At 50.0% G+C, this 12,010-nt stretch overlaps 1 protein-coding gene across 1 annotated transcript in view; it reads right to left on the reverse strand.

Annotated features, from left to right (window-relative positions):
• Positions 1-408: 408 nt before the first annotated feature.
• UPF1 (UPF1, RNA helicase and ATPase) overlaps positions 409-12,010 on the reverse strand; it is a 43,294-nt gene continuing 31,692 nt past the window's right edge. Inside the window, exons 7-26 of the mRNA XM_027909167.1 lie at positions 11,619-11,799; positions 11,279-11,440; positions 10,760-10,844; positions 10,479-10,577; positions 10,160-10,268; positions 9,457-9,616; positions 9,216-9,334; positions 8,787-8,951; positions 8,464-8,578; positions 8,196-8,339; positions 7,403-7,616; positions 7,106-7,223; positions 5,824-5,980; positions 4,829-4,971; positions 3,854-4,028; positions 3,116-3,197; positions 2,438-2,599; positions 2,117-2,334; positions 1,667-1,789; positions 409-1,546 (exon numbers count right to left, since the gene is read on the reverse strand). Of these exons, the coding sequence (XP_027764968.1) occupies positions 1,670-1,789; positions 2,117-2,334; positions 2,438-2,599; positions 3,116-3,197; positions 3,854-4,028; positions 4,829-4,971; positions 5,824-5,980; positions 7,106-7,223; positions 7,403-7,616; positions 8,196-8,339; positions 8,464-8,578; positions 8,787-8,951; positions 9,216-9,334; positions 9,457-9,616; positions 10,160-10,268; positions 10,479-10,577; positions 10,760-10,844; positions 11,279-11,440; positions 11,619-11,799 (2,728 nt within the window). The 3' untranslated portion in view covers positions 409-1,546; positions 1,667-1,669. The remainder of the gene's footprint in view (positions 1,547-1,666; positions 1,790-2,116; positions 2,335-2,437; positions 2,600-3,115; positions 3,198-3,853; positions 4,029-4,828; positions 4,972-5,823; positions 5,981-7,105; positions 7,224-7,402; positions 7,617-8,195; positions 8,340-8,463; positions 8,579-8,786; positions 8,952-9,215; positions 9,335-9,456; positions 9,617-10,159; positions 10,269-10,478; positions 10,578-10,759; positions 10,845-11,278; positions 11,441-11,618; positions 11,800-12,010) is intronic.

Consider the following 12,010-nt stretch of genomic DNA (forward strand, 5'->3'; position numbering starts at 1 on the left):
GGGCTCTGCCACCTCCCTGCTCTCCTCGCCGAAGAAGCCACTCCAAAAAAAACAAACAGCCTGACCCATTATCTCTAATCAAAACCCAGCTCCTCAGAGGCCACCTTCCACCAACTGACTGCCTGCTCTGCCCGTGGGTCCCACCTGGAGAGACGTGGAGCTTTTTCCCTCGGAACCAACATTATCAATCCCCGGTTCCCGCTACTTCTCTCTCCCCCGAATCCGCGGCAGTAAAAGCAGGTTCTGTTTTCTTCGCATCTCTCCCCTCCAGGGGCCGAAGGGCACAGGAAACCCCAGCCCCCTTTTTTCAAGCGCAAAAGTTCATTCATCTGACAGAAAGGCTTGTGTTTTTTTTTCCTTTTTTTTGTTTTTTTTTTGTTTTTGTTTGTTTGTTTGTTTGTGTGTGTGTCACAGAGTAGAGTCCAGACAGTAGCCAATTGAAGCATAGAGAAAACACCTCGAAACCCTCCTCCTGCCCGAGCGCGCAGGCTCCTCTCACTCGTAACTGCTAGCCAATGTAGGAAGAAGAGGCTGATTGCTGCAACTTTTAAATCACACTGAAAAAAAAAAAAAGTTCTCAAGGTTTGGTGCTCTAATTTAGTTTTGTTTGAAACGTATATTTTTTTTTTTTTGGTTGGTTTTTTTTTTGGATTTTTTTGTTTGGTTGGTTTTGTTTTTATAAGCTTCTCAGAACAAGGATCTCCCAGGTCCACCACTAAGAATTCAGAGACAAACCTCTTTTTTTTAAAAAAAAAAGAAAAAAAAAAAAACGAAACAAAACAAAAAATAAACAACTCAGCGCTCCTTTTGAAAAGGATCTCTTTAAAAACCACCTCGTCACGAAAGACCCGTTCAGAATGTGGGCGACACGATGACACTAAGATTTCAGAGCCAGTGTTGGACAACAAAACCTGCATCTCAGAGTTGAGCATCAGCTGGATCCCGCTGGATTTCTGCTTGGCTTGCTGTCACCGAGTCAGGGACTCTCCCTCCCTCTCCCTCTCTGCATCTCTCTCTCTCTCTCTCAGATACTCTGCTTCTAAAATGTAAACAGTCACTGCTAAAATATAGTACCCCTTAGAAACGAGAACAACAACTCTGAGATGAGGGTTTTCCTCTCCCCCCTCTTTCTGCTCTGAAAAGTAATGCCCTGCTCGCCAAGAGAAGGATGGAATGAAGTGAAACCTGCTTTTTTAAGGCCCTTCTCTCGAGCGTGGGTGACTGGGGGAGCAGGGACTCAGCTGACCACTCATTTTGGGGTGAGTTCCTTCCCAGCGAGGCGCCAGCAGGTCCGTCAGGGCTCTCTCTCCTCTCGGTCGGTCTCCTTGTCTCAGTGAGCTCTAGCAGTGGGCTCTCTCGCGCGCTCCTTTCTCTCTCTCTCTCTCTCCTCTCCGTTGGTTGGTTTCTTTCTCCTGTTGCTCTCACACAGTGGTGCTTCAGTTTTAGCAGTGGAAAACAGGTATCCATTTTATTTTATTTTTTTTATTACCCAGAATAAAATGCTGATGAACTAAGCTCCACGCAAGCTTAGCTCTTCTTCCTCAACCTGGAAGGGAGGAGACAGAAAAAAAGGGGGGCTGTGTCAGGGGCAGCACTGCTCACACCAACTGCTCAGGAGCCTGAAGGAGGGGGAGGAGGCAGAGGAGGGGCCCCCTGAGGTTCTTACACTCTAATACTGTGACAGTCCCGTCACTCCACCATGTTGATATGCACGTTCACCCTGGTAAGTTGAGTCCTGTGACAGCGCCACGTCAATCTGGGATTTAAACTCATCACCAAGGTAACTGTCCTGGAAAGGAAAGGCTGTGTGAACCTCCACGCCACCCCCAGTTGCTCCCCCGGGGGGGCCCAGGTTAAAGTCTGAGGGTTTTTACGATCTGGTTTGGTGGGGAATTTGTGCAAAAAAAGGGGGTTTTGGTGGCTAAAAGTTGAGATCTGGAAATGCAGCATTTCATGCCCCAGTGCACTCTGAGAGTCACACAGTGCAGGAGCACAAAATGGTTTCAGTTTCATTTCCCCCAGTGCCACAACAAGGATGTGCCTGCACACACAGACACCCACACAAAGCCCAGGGAAAGGTCAGACCAGACCAGCCTACCCGCCCAGCCCTGCTTACCTGTGATAACTCCGGTTGGGAGAGCCCAGGCTGACTCATCTGTGAAGGCTGACTCATGGAGATATAGCCCTGAGTCAGGGGGCCCTGGGAGAAAGGCTGGGACACCACGTCTTGGCTGGCTTGACTGTTGGGAAGGTTGGACTGGCTCGTCCCAGGGATCCCAAAGCGGTTTTTCTGGCGCCCGCCGCGCCCCGTCTTTCCTTTGGGAGCCCCGCGCCCTGCAGGAGGGACCGACCCCCACCAGCAGTGAGAAAGCTCTGCTCAAAAACAGCTTTCCAACCCCTCCAGGGGGTTGTTCTGCCCCCCTCCCACCCCCTGTACCTGCAGCGGGGCCGTTGGCCTGGCCGAAGTAGCCCGGGGGCGGCATCGGGGGCATCACCAGGTTGAAGGGGATGGGAATGTTCATGGCGGTGACGTGGCTGGGGCCAGCGCTGATCATCCCGATCTGGTCGTGGGTTTGGAAGTACATGTTGGATGGGCGCCCTGCAGAGGAGGAGGAGGAGAAGTGATTTCAGGCACCCTGGATATTTAAAAAAAATCGATTCATAGCCCTGCTTGTAAGACAGGGGAGGACTCGGGAGAGGGATGAGGCAGAAATGGAGAGGACAGGCCAAGGACCACCAGGATTCCTGGTTCACTGTTTACTCCACACCTGAAAATTCCACTAGCCCATCTAACACATGTTCACCCCCAGGGCTTCTCTTTCAAAGAATCATCTGAGATTCCTGAAATGCTTCTCACATGCTCCCCTTTCCCCCTCATTTTTCACTTGCTCTGCAGACATCCAGTTAGACCGGCAGGGGTTCCACACACAGAGAGCAAAATCCAGGCAGACTGTCAACATTTTCAGTCCTTACCTTCCATATTTTTCTGCAGTGGCTCTTCTAATATTTAAAAATTTAAAGTGGGTAAAACACCACACCCCAAGGACCAGTTGGGGGGGGAACACAAAAAAAAAAATCAACCTATAAAGGTGGTAATTTTGATCATTTCCTTTACCTTGACTGCTCCTGTCATACACAGATCCTGGAATAATGGCCTCACGTGCATCATACATGGCAGTGGTCATGAAACGGGCACCCTGCAAGGATGAGGGGAGTCAGACAAAGCCTTTGCCTTGAAAACCCTGCACTGCAACCTCAGGGAAACAGAAGCCCAGTAAAACCCCACGGATCACAAGTTTGCCAGCACTGAGGAAATGAATTAGTCCCAAGGCACCAAAACCCCTCTGGTTATTATTTCAGCTGCAACTTGACTGCAAGGAGTAAGATTTCAGAGGCAGCATCTCAAAAAGTGTGAAACATCTGATGAGTTTTCAGTCTATTTTAAGGCTCTGCTGATAGTTTTTCCCCTTGTTCTATTCACAGCACTGTCCTGTCTTGGCTGACAAGCTCCCTCCACCCAGTAACTCCTTATTTTTTTGTTAGAGAATCAAGCATAAAACTTGCAGGTTGAGGGTTGATGCAGTGCTGTGAAGTTCATGTGAGTTGGCCATTTCTAGACAGGAAGTTTATTCACCTCAGAACTTACCCCCTCAGGAAATTCCGCAGTCAAAAAGCCCCTCAAAATTGCACCCTGGGGACAGCTGAAGCAGCCGCTTCCTTGGGTCCCACCACACCAGCCAGGCCCCAGAGAGTTCCAGGGCTGTGCTGGTGACTGTTCACCCCACTCATCTGCCATTTCTAATTAATCAGCTGCCCCCTGTCCCAGACAGCCCAGGGCAGGGGGGACACTCACGGGGTTGATGGTGTTGACGAGTTTCCGGGGTTTGCTGAACTGCATGAGGCTCTCCCGGAGGTTGTTCAGTGGTCCCTCCACCAGCACCTTCTGCTCCTTGTAGTAATTCAGGAGGTGATTCCAGAGTGGCTGCTTGGACAGGGCTTTGGGGTTCCCAACAATGATTACTCCATACCTGCGCCAACAGCAGAGGAGCTCAAATTAGGCTGGTTAAAAAAATCAATTGATATTGCAAATCAAACGACACACTGATGATGTCGGAGCAGCCTCCAAAATCCACCTCTCAGCTGAAGCAGCCAAGAGGAGGAGGTGCAGCTGGTCTGTTTACAGCAGATGTTTTCCACAGGATGACAAAACACCTGGAAGGGAGGTTGCTGCAGCCAGTTTCTCAACAGCCACAAACTTCCTCCTTCAGCGAGTTCCCCCCAACCACCACCTTCTACTGGGTTTCAAAGCTCCCAGGAAAACAAGGGAGCCAAAGGACATCATGTTGGATTCCACATCACCTTTCCTGGAATTAAATCCATTAGAAGCAAAATGGTCCAAAAAAATGGTTGTTGGAAGGGGTAAAGAAGCAGGGAAGGGATCTGCCCTGAGGACAGAGGGGAAGGAGAGGCTGAAAAGTCCTGAGGCCAAACAGGAACAACTGCCTGGGCTGGGATGAACAGAGATGGCACAGAATGGATTGGGTGGGAAGGGACCTTAAAGATCACCTGTTCCCTGCAGGCAGGGACATTTTCCACCAGCCCAGGTTGCTCCAACCTGGCCTTGGACACTCCCAGGGATGGGGCAGCCACAGCTTCCCTGGGCAACCTGTGCCAGGGCCTGCCCACCCTCCCAGGGAGGAATTCCTTCCCAATATTCCACCTCAGCAGCCAGTGAAGCCGTTCCCTGTGCCCTGCCCCTCCAGGCCTCTGTCCAAAGCCTCTCTCCATCCTTCCTGCAGGCTCCTCCACGTGTCCAATTCCACTTTACCTGGCTCTGGTAAGGGCCACGTTGAGCCTCCTGGGGTCATTGAGGAACCCAATTCCCTGGTGCTCGTTGGCCCTCACACAGGAAAGGATAATGAAGTCCTTCTCCCGGCCCTGGAAGGCATCCACACTCGCAATTTCCACTTCCTGAAACGGAGGACAACACGTAAATCACGGAAGCCAAACAGTTGTGCTACCCACAGGCACTGCCAGACGTGCTGGCCACGCGCTACACCCTGCCATCACCTGCCAAAAGTGTTAACTTCTGGAATGAGGAGCGATTTGGTAATTCCACTGGTCACTAAATAGCTTCCCTGGAGAACAGAGAGCCTCAGTTTAGGAGAAATTACTCTCGTGTTCACCGCTTGATGGCCCTCCCATTTCCCCCAAACTCTGGGAATCGGCCCTTTGCTGGGAGGCTGCCAGGGAGAATTCTGAGTACTCCTAAACCCCACAGGGAAGAGAGGTCCAAATTAGCACTGCTGCTCCCAACCCCCAGAAACCTGAATCACAGGGACAGATCATTCCTGGCACAAGGAAAAGTATCTCCACCAAGTTTCCCTTCAGTGAAAACACTTGAGTGAGTTCCCAACATTGCAAAACAAGCCTGGATTAAACATCTAATTGCCTTGTTTGCGGCAGCTAGTGCTGATGTTTGGTAGAGGAGTCCCACTGATGGCAGGACATGATCCCAAGGAAATAAACAGCATGACCATCAGCAATTATGGAGCTTGGTGTGTCTCTTTATCCAAAACACAAACTTTTCCACAGCTGGAGCCCCAGTGACCTCTCCCTTCTGTGCCTCAGGACCCTTCCTTTCAACACAGACCTCCTTTTACCTGTTCAGCTGCTCCCACTGGCACCTGAAACCACCTCCCAAACTCCTCTCCCTGCTCTGGTTCAACCACAATCAACTAAAAAAGTTCAACAATCAAACCCAGACTGGAAATGTAAAGTACTGTGAGGCTTTCCTGGCTTCCCCTGTGCTTCCATCTGTACCTGGTAGAGCTTTGTGTGCAGGGAGCCACTGAACTGCATGTACTGCACCAGGTAGGAGCGCTGCCCCTCGTAAGGAGTGATGATGCCAATCTGGTCTGGTTTGGCCCCAGCCTTCAGCAGCTTCGTGGTGATTTTCTCCACGTTGGCAGCTTCGGTCCTGGAGGGAGAGACATTGGATTATCCGAGGAGGATTAATTAACACACTGGGTCTGATTTTTGGCAGCTTAGTTAGGGTCTAAAAGCCTTGAAGGTGGATGCTGTGAGGTCACCTCAACGAAAAGATCAATTTTGCACTGCTCAAACGACTAACTCAGCTCGAGCCTTGCAGGAAACATTCCCCACTGTCACCTCTTGATCTCAACCCCAGAGGGACATGGGCCCAAACCAAGCCTCAGAATGACACAAATTTCTCCTTAGGTGCACCTCCACCTTCTCAGAATGACACAACTGCACTTCCTGGAACAGTAGAACTCCCAGTGGCCACCATTCCAAAACGCTTTTATAACCAAGACCACTCAAAAACCATCCCAACCTGCCATGCAAACAGATTCCCTCAGGTGGCTTCACCTTAAAGCTTCAAATACAGAAACGTTTTTAATGCCCATCAGCCAACTATTGTGCTGTTTGTTTGTGCACAATCTGCTCTGCTGTCTCCAGTCTTGCACATGCTGCTCAGGAAACAGACTGAGATTAAAAATATCCCAGCAGCTATTTTTCAGAGCTTGGTCTGCTTTCCCTTCCAGGCACACGAACAAACACGGGCAACCAAGAGGAACAGAGTGGTTTAAGCTCCTTCTTTGACACAGAAGTTGGAATGGGCAGAAAAAAATGAAAATTAAATTGCCATCCCTTCTGCACCACCACTAAAATCCAAGACTTAGGGCTCTGCTTCAGGAGCTACAGGAATTCTGGCTTCAAAATGCAACCGGATCAGCATTTCCTGCTGTAGCTGCAGTGGGGTTTATTCATCCCACAGATCAGGCACTTCATCATCCCTTACACAACCTCATACAGCCAGTGAAAGAAGACAAACTCCTCCACAGAGCAATTCAAATCCACTTAAAAAGCTCTGCACTGCTCCCACTGGGTGCTTTTTCCTCCTGGTTTACCATCAGGGGAGCCCAGGGCAAACCAACTGCAACCTGCAGCTCGGCCTGCGCCATCCTCCACGACAGCTTTTGTTCAGGAGGCCCACGAGCCACTTCAGCTCACTCTTCATTCACTGCCCCCGAGGTTTTATTGACTCAGAACTGCCCAGCTCCAGGGTGGGTGTTTGAGTTACCTGTTCAGGTAAGAGGTGCCCGAGCTGGCAATCTCCTCCTGGCCCTGGGTGACGTAGAAGAACATGGGCTTGTCAGGCTGTGGCCACTGGAAATCGAAGCCTTTCTTCACACGGTCGGCTGAGGAGCAGGAGAGCAGCGGGAGACACGGAAGTGAACAAGAATATTTGGATATTTCTGTCTTGAAGCCCCTTAAACACCCAAAACTAAGCACTAATTCATTCAGGAGGGACAAGGCAGATTAAAGAAGCTGCCTCTGAGCCTCAGGGAGTGGGAACAGCGACCTTTGGGCCGCTCACCTGCAGTGACCCCGTTCTGGAGAGAGCCCTCGTAGAAGATGTTGGAAGGGAAGGCGCTGAGGGCGGGATGCATCCGGTACTGCACCTGCAGCCGGATGGGCCGGATCCCCAGCACCACCAGCCTCTCAAACAGGGACTGGGACAGCCCAGCCTTGGCAGCCTTCTTGCACATCACCACAGGCCCCAGCTGGCAGTGGTCACCCACCAGGATAAGCTGTGGGAAAGAAGAGTGTGTAGAGAAAGTTTATTTTCTTGCTTAAAACAACGGCAATATCCTCCTGTAAGATACAGAATCAAGCCCAGGCTGCTCCAACCTGGCCTTGGACACTTCCAGGGATGGGGCAGCCACAGCTTCTCTGGACAACCTGTGCCAGCCCCTTCCCACCCTCACAAGGAATGATTTCTCCTGAATATCCAACTTAAACCCCAAACTCTGTCAGCTTAAACCACTGCCTGATATATTAGGAGCTTATCAGTCTGGCCTGTGCTAAGCTTCACATCTCACCTAAGGCTTAGGAACCTTTAGTGTCACCTCCCTTTCCAGCTGATGGTTTCGAAATAAAAGCTTATTCAGCCTCCAGATTGTTCCAACAGCAGAAAATGTTCCAGGCAAAGATTACGCCATGGAAACGGAAAGCTGACAGGACTAGCACAAAATGAAGAGTCCTTCAGGTTTGTCTTTCAGGAGAGGGAAGAACTTTGCATCCCTGCGTGCCTACGGGGGGAATGTCCCTGCTGGGTGCTGCCTGCTGGATTTCCAGACTCCTGCTGGGATGGAAGCCAAGGGGCTCACCTGCTTTGCTCCCAGCACAACGGGCACCATGCACTCGGGCTCGGTGGCCTGGGTGCTCTCATCGATCAGGATGGAGCGGAACTGCATCTTGGCCAGCCTGGGATCCCCGGCGCCCACGCAGGTGCAGCAGATCACATCGGCGTTCTAGGACGCAAACACGGGCGTGGTTAACCCCTCCCCACACGGCACAGCCTTCAGAGCCAGCCCAGGAACCCCCCCAGGGGTCCTCTGAGCCCCACCAGCGGGAGCAGAGCCCAGGGGGCCTCACCATGAGCAGCTCCCGCTCCGCGGTTCGCTTCAGCGCCCGGTAACGTTTCTCATCAGCAGATGAGAGCTCTCCAGTTTCATCTTTGAGCTGCTGCAGTTTCTGAAGCTCTGGCATGCTGCAAAAAAAAAAAAAAACACCAAGAATTTTACTTCAGGCCCTGATCGTTTGCAGGATTACAGCAAAAGTAATTTTTAACTAATCATGACACACGTACAGAAGAGTGAGTCAAGCGAACACCTGAGTCACAACAACACCCACCACACCACCACCCACCAGCTGTGTCCCTAAAACCAGGGGTGGGGGGGGTTCTGCTCATTCCTGACCTGTCCATGTTCCTGATCTGGTTGTGCAGTGCCAGGAAGGACACGGGGGAGTCGATTGCCTCACGGCTCTTGGCACACAGACGAACCACCTTGAGCCCGGTCTGGTGGATCTTCTCGGTGAGCTGGTCCACGGCGATGTTGCTGGGAGCACACACCAGCACAGGCCTGGGGAAACACCACCAAACAAGTCCTTAAGGAGCTACAAAGCTGGGGTTTTTTTGGTTTTTTTTTTCCATCAGACTTGTAGTAAAAATACGCTGGGCAAGGGTATTTGCTGAACCCAAGTCCTCCCAGAAAAATACAGTTCTGGGAAAGCTCTGTCGATGATACGAAGGAGTTTTGTGGGTTTTTTTTTTTTTTAAATCAAGGTGATTCTTTCCATTAATAAAGTAACCTCACACATAAAGCCCTGCAGAGAGCAGTTCTTACCCATTGCCCTGTCTGGCCAGATGATACACGATGGTGGCTGATGTCACTGTTTTCCCAGTGCCAGGGGGACCCTGAATAAGGCTCAGAGGACGCTGCAGGACTGTTTTCACGGCATAAACCTACAAAAACGGGGTTTACTGCTGATTGAGCATTCAGCGCATGGGACGGTGAGGTTGTTTAACCTCTGCTCGTAAATCCTGCAGCGCATTTCGTGCAAGCAGCAAAGAGGAGAAGGGGTTACCTGAGAGTGGTTGAGATCAGGAAGTCCTTGTGCTGTGAAGCGCTTTGGCAACTGGCATTTAATAATCACATCCTCCACCTCGTGGCCCAGCAGCTTGTGGTAGATGTACCCAGACACCGAGGTCTCGTCCACAGCGAACGTTTTGAGGGCACTCTGCATTCTGGAAAGGAGGCAAGGGCAGAAAAGTGAGTCAGGGACATCAGTGTGACCTGGCTGTCCACAGGTGTCCCACACAGAGGTGCAGCAGGCACAGATTTAAATTACACCTCTTGGAAAGTCCCTGCTAACAGAGTCAGGAGAAAAAAGCTACACCCTCAGAACACGGGGCTCGTTTTTCCTCCACGTGAACGTCACAAAAGAACCAGAAAAATGTGCAGAGGGACAACACCTGGGACAGTGATTTTAGGTGCAGGATTTGAGGAAAATCTGCACCCAGAATAAACAGTGGGATATATTACTACTACTACTAACAGGGGATTCTAATATCCTAATAACAGGATAATAAGCCAGCCTACAAAATGCTCTACAGGTGTGGCTGAAGACCCCAAATGCCTTGACATTTTAACCAGTTCAAGCAATATCACTTTTTTTTGGACCAAAACCACTCACTGAAGGCAAAGAGACAAAAAAAAAACCAAAAAACCACCCCACAGGCAGAACCTGCACCAACCCCATGGCAGGTTTTGGAGTGTTTTCCCAATACCTGTCAAAGGAAGTAGATTTCCACACAAAATCCACTTGGAAGTTGTGAGTAACTTCCACAGGGGCTCCCACGCTGCTCCTCAGCTCGATGGCAATCTCATCACCATAATCTGTAGAACCTCGTTAAGTAGTAATCTATAGCAACAATTTGAAGTTTATTTTCCCCCAATTCTGGTCATTTTTTTTTTTTTTTTGACAGCAAGATCCCCCAGGATAAATTGAAATTATCTCAGAATTACTTCTGGATGTATTCAGTGGGTTCTTGGAGAAGCTGCAGCCTCAGGCTGAGGCTCAGTGAGGGCTCTCTAAGTAAAGGATACTATCAGGAACTTTGATAACATGACCAATTCCTTTCCACAGCGGGGCCAGGTCTCCTTTGTACCTCAGGCAGATCTCATCTCCTTGCATGAGCCTCATGTCTACAAAGGAAAGGGGAAAAAAAAAATGCTCTCAGCAATCACCTCCCACCACAAAAACCCTTCAAGAACTCCCTGCTGTCCCAGGTCAGATCCTCACAGTGCTTCAAACACTGATTTTTTTATTTTTTTTTTCACCAGGTATAAAAAAACCACCCTTAAAAAACCAATCCAGTTGTCATTACCTGAGTCAGTCTTTGGCAAAGTGAAGTAAGCAATTCTCTTCTTGTTCAAGCCCAGGTCCCATCTGACTGTGATGTTATCTTGGGTCTAAGGGTGAAAAAAAACAACAAAAAAAGAGCTGTTTGCCAACTGTGCTTCAAAATACCAAAACTTGGGGTTCCAGTGTCACAGAAATCTGTATTTATTGCAATGGACTGAGCTCTCACCACCTGCAGGAGGCTGATTCTCTTCTACAAAAGTGAGCTGTGAGAGACAAAGCCCTAATCAGCACCTGAAGGAAAACTTTTAACACAGAAAAGATGGAAGCTCCCAAGTGTTTCAAGTTCTTAAAAAAAAAAAAAAAAAAACAAAACAAAACAAAACAGTTGGAGGATTTTTCCTTCCTCTCCCACTACTGCTGATATTACAGTAATTAAGACATTTACTCCACTTCAGGCTTCCTTCTGCGCCCTAACCACGAATTTGACACCAGAGGACTGGTGAGAAATCCCCTCAAACAGGCAAATTTCAAAGCAAATCACCTGAGACTCCTTGAGTTTCTTGTCATAATCTGCCTCAAGCTTGACCAGAGGACCAAATATATTTTGGTATTGATAAGCATCTTCGTATCTAAGCAGGACATGCTGCGGTTCCTCATCGACACCAGGCTTTTCCAGGTCCTCCAGGGTGGCAGATGGATTTTCCTAGAATTTAAAGCACAGGTGTTGAAAGCCTGAACCCTCTGGCACTCCCCAGCTGGGTGATTTCAGTGCTTCCCTCCCTGCCACACTTGCTCAAAATCCCTTCCTTTCCTTCTCAGCCCCAGGGAATCGTTGCTTTGGGAACCCCCCCTGAGCAGCAATCCAGAGGAGCAGCAGGTACCTTCCAGAGCTCCTCCAGCTTGTTGATCTGCTGGGCCGTGATCTGCCGGGCCCTGAGCTGCTCCTGCTCCGACGGGATCTTCACCAGCCACGACAGGAAGCAGCGGTCCTGGATGAGGGGCTGCCACTGGGAGCTGTCCCAGTTGATGTCCTTCAGGCTGCTCTGGCTGGCACACGGCTGCCTGCACGACCAAAACGGGCACCAGGGCACTCATTACACACATGGAAAGGCTTCCTGAAACAGCTCAAATCTTGGGTAAAAAGGGCGGGGGGGGGGGAAGCAGCAAAACAAGCCCAAGCTTGCTGTAAAAATCAGGTTTTTAGTCCTTGTGTTTGTTGTTTCAGCACTGGGAAGGGTCAGTGCTGTAAGGAGTGCTGGCTGGGTGGTTCTAG

This window comes from Empidonax traillii, unplaced genomic scaffold (genome assembly GCF_003031625.1).
Source record: "Empidonax traillii isolate 1590-97213 ecotype Southwest subspecies unplaced genomic scaffold, ASM303162v1 scaffold1971:size99068, whole genome shotgun sequence".
NCBI classification, from domain to species: Eukaryota; Metazoa; Chordata; class Aves; order Passeriformes; family Tyrannidae; genus Empidonax; species Empidonax traillii.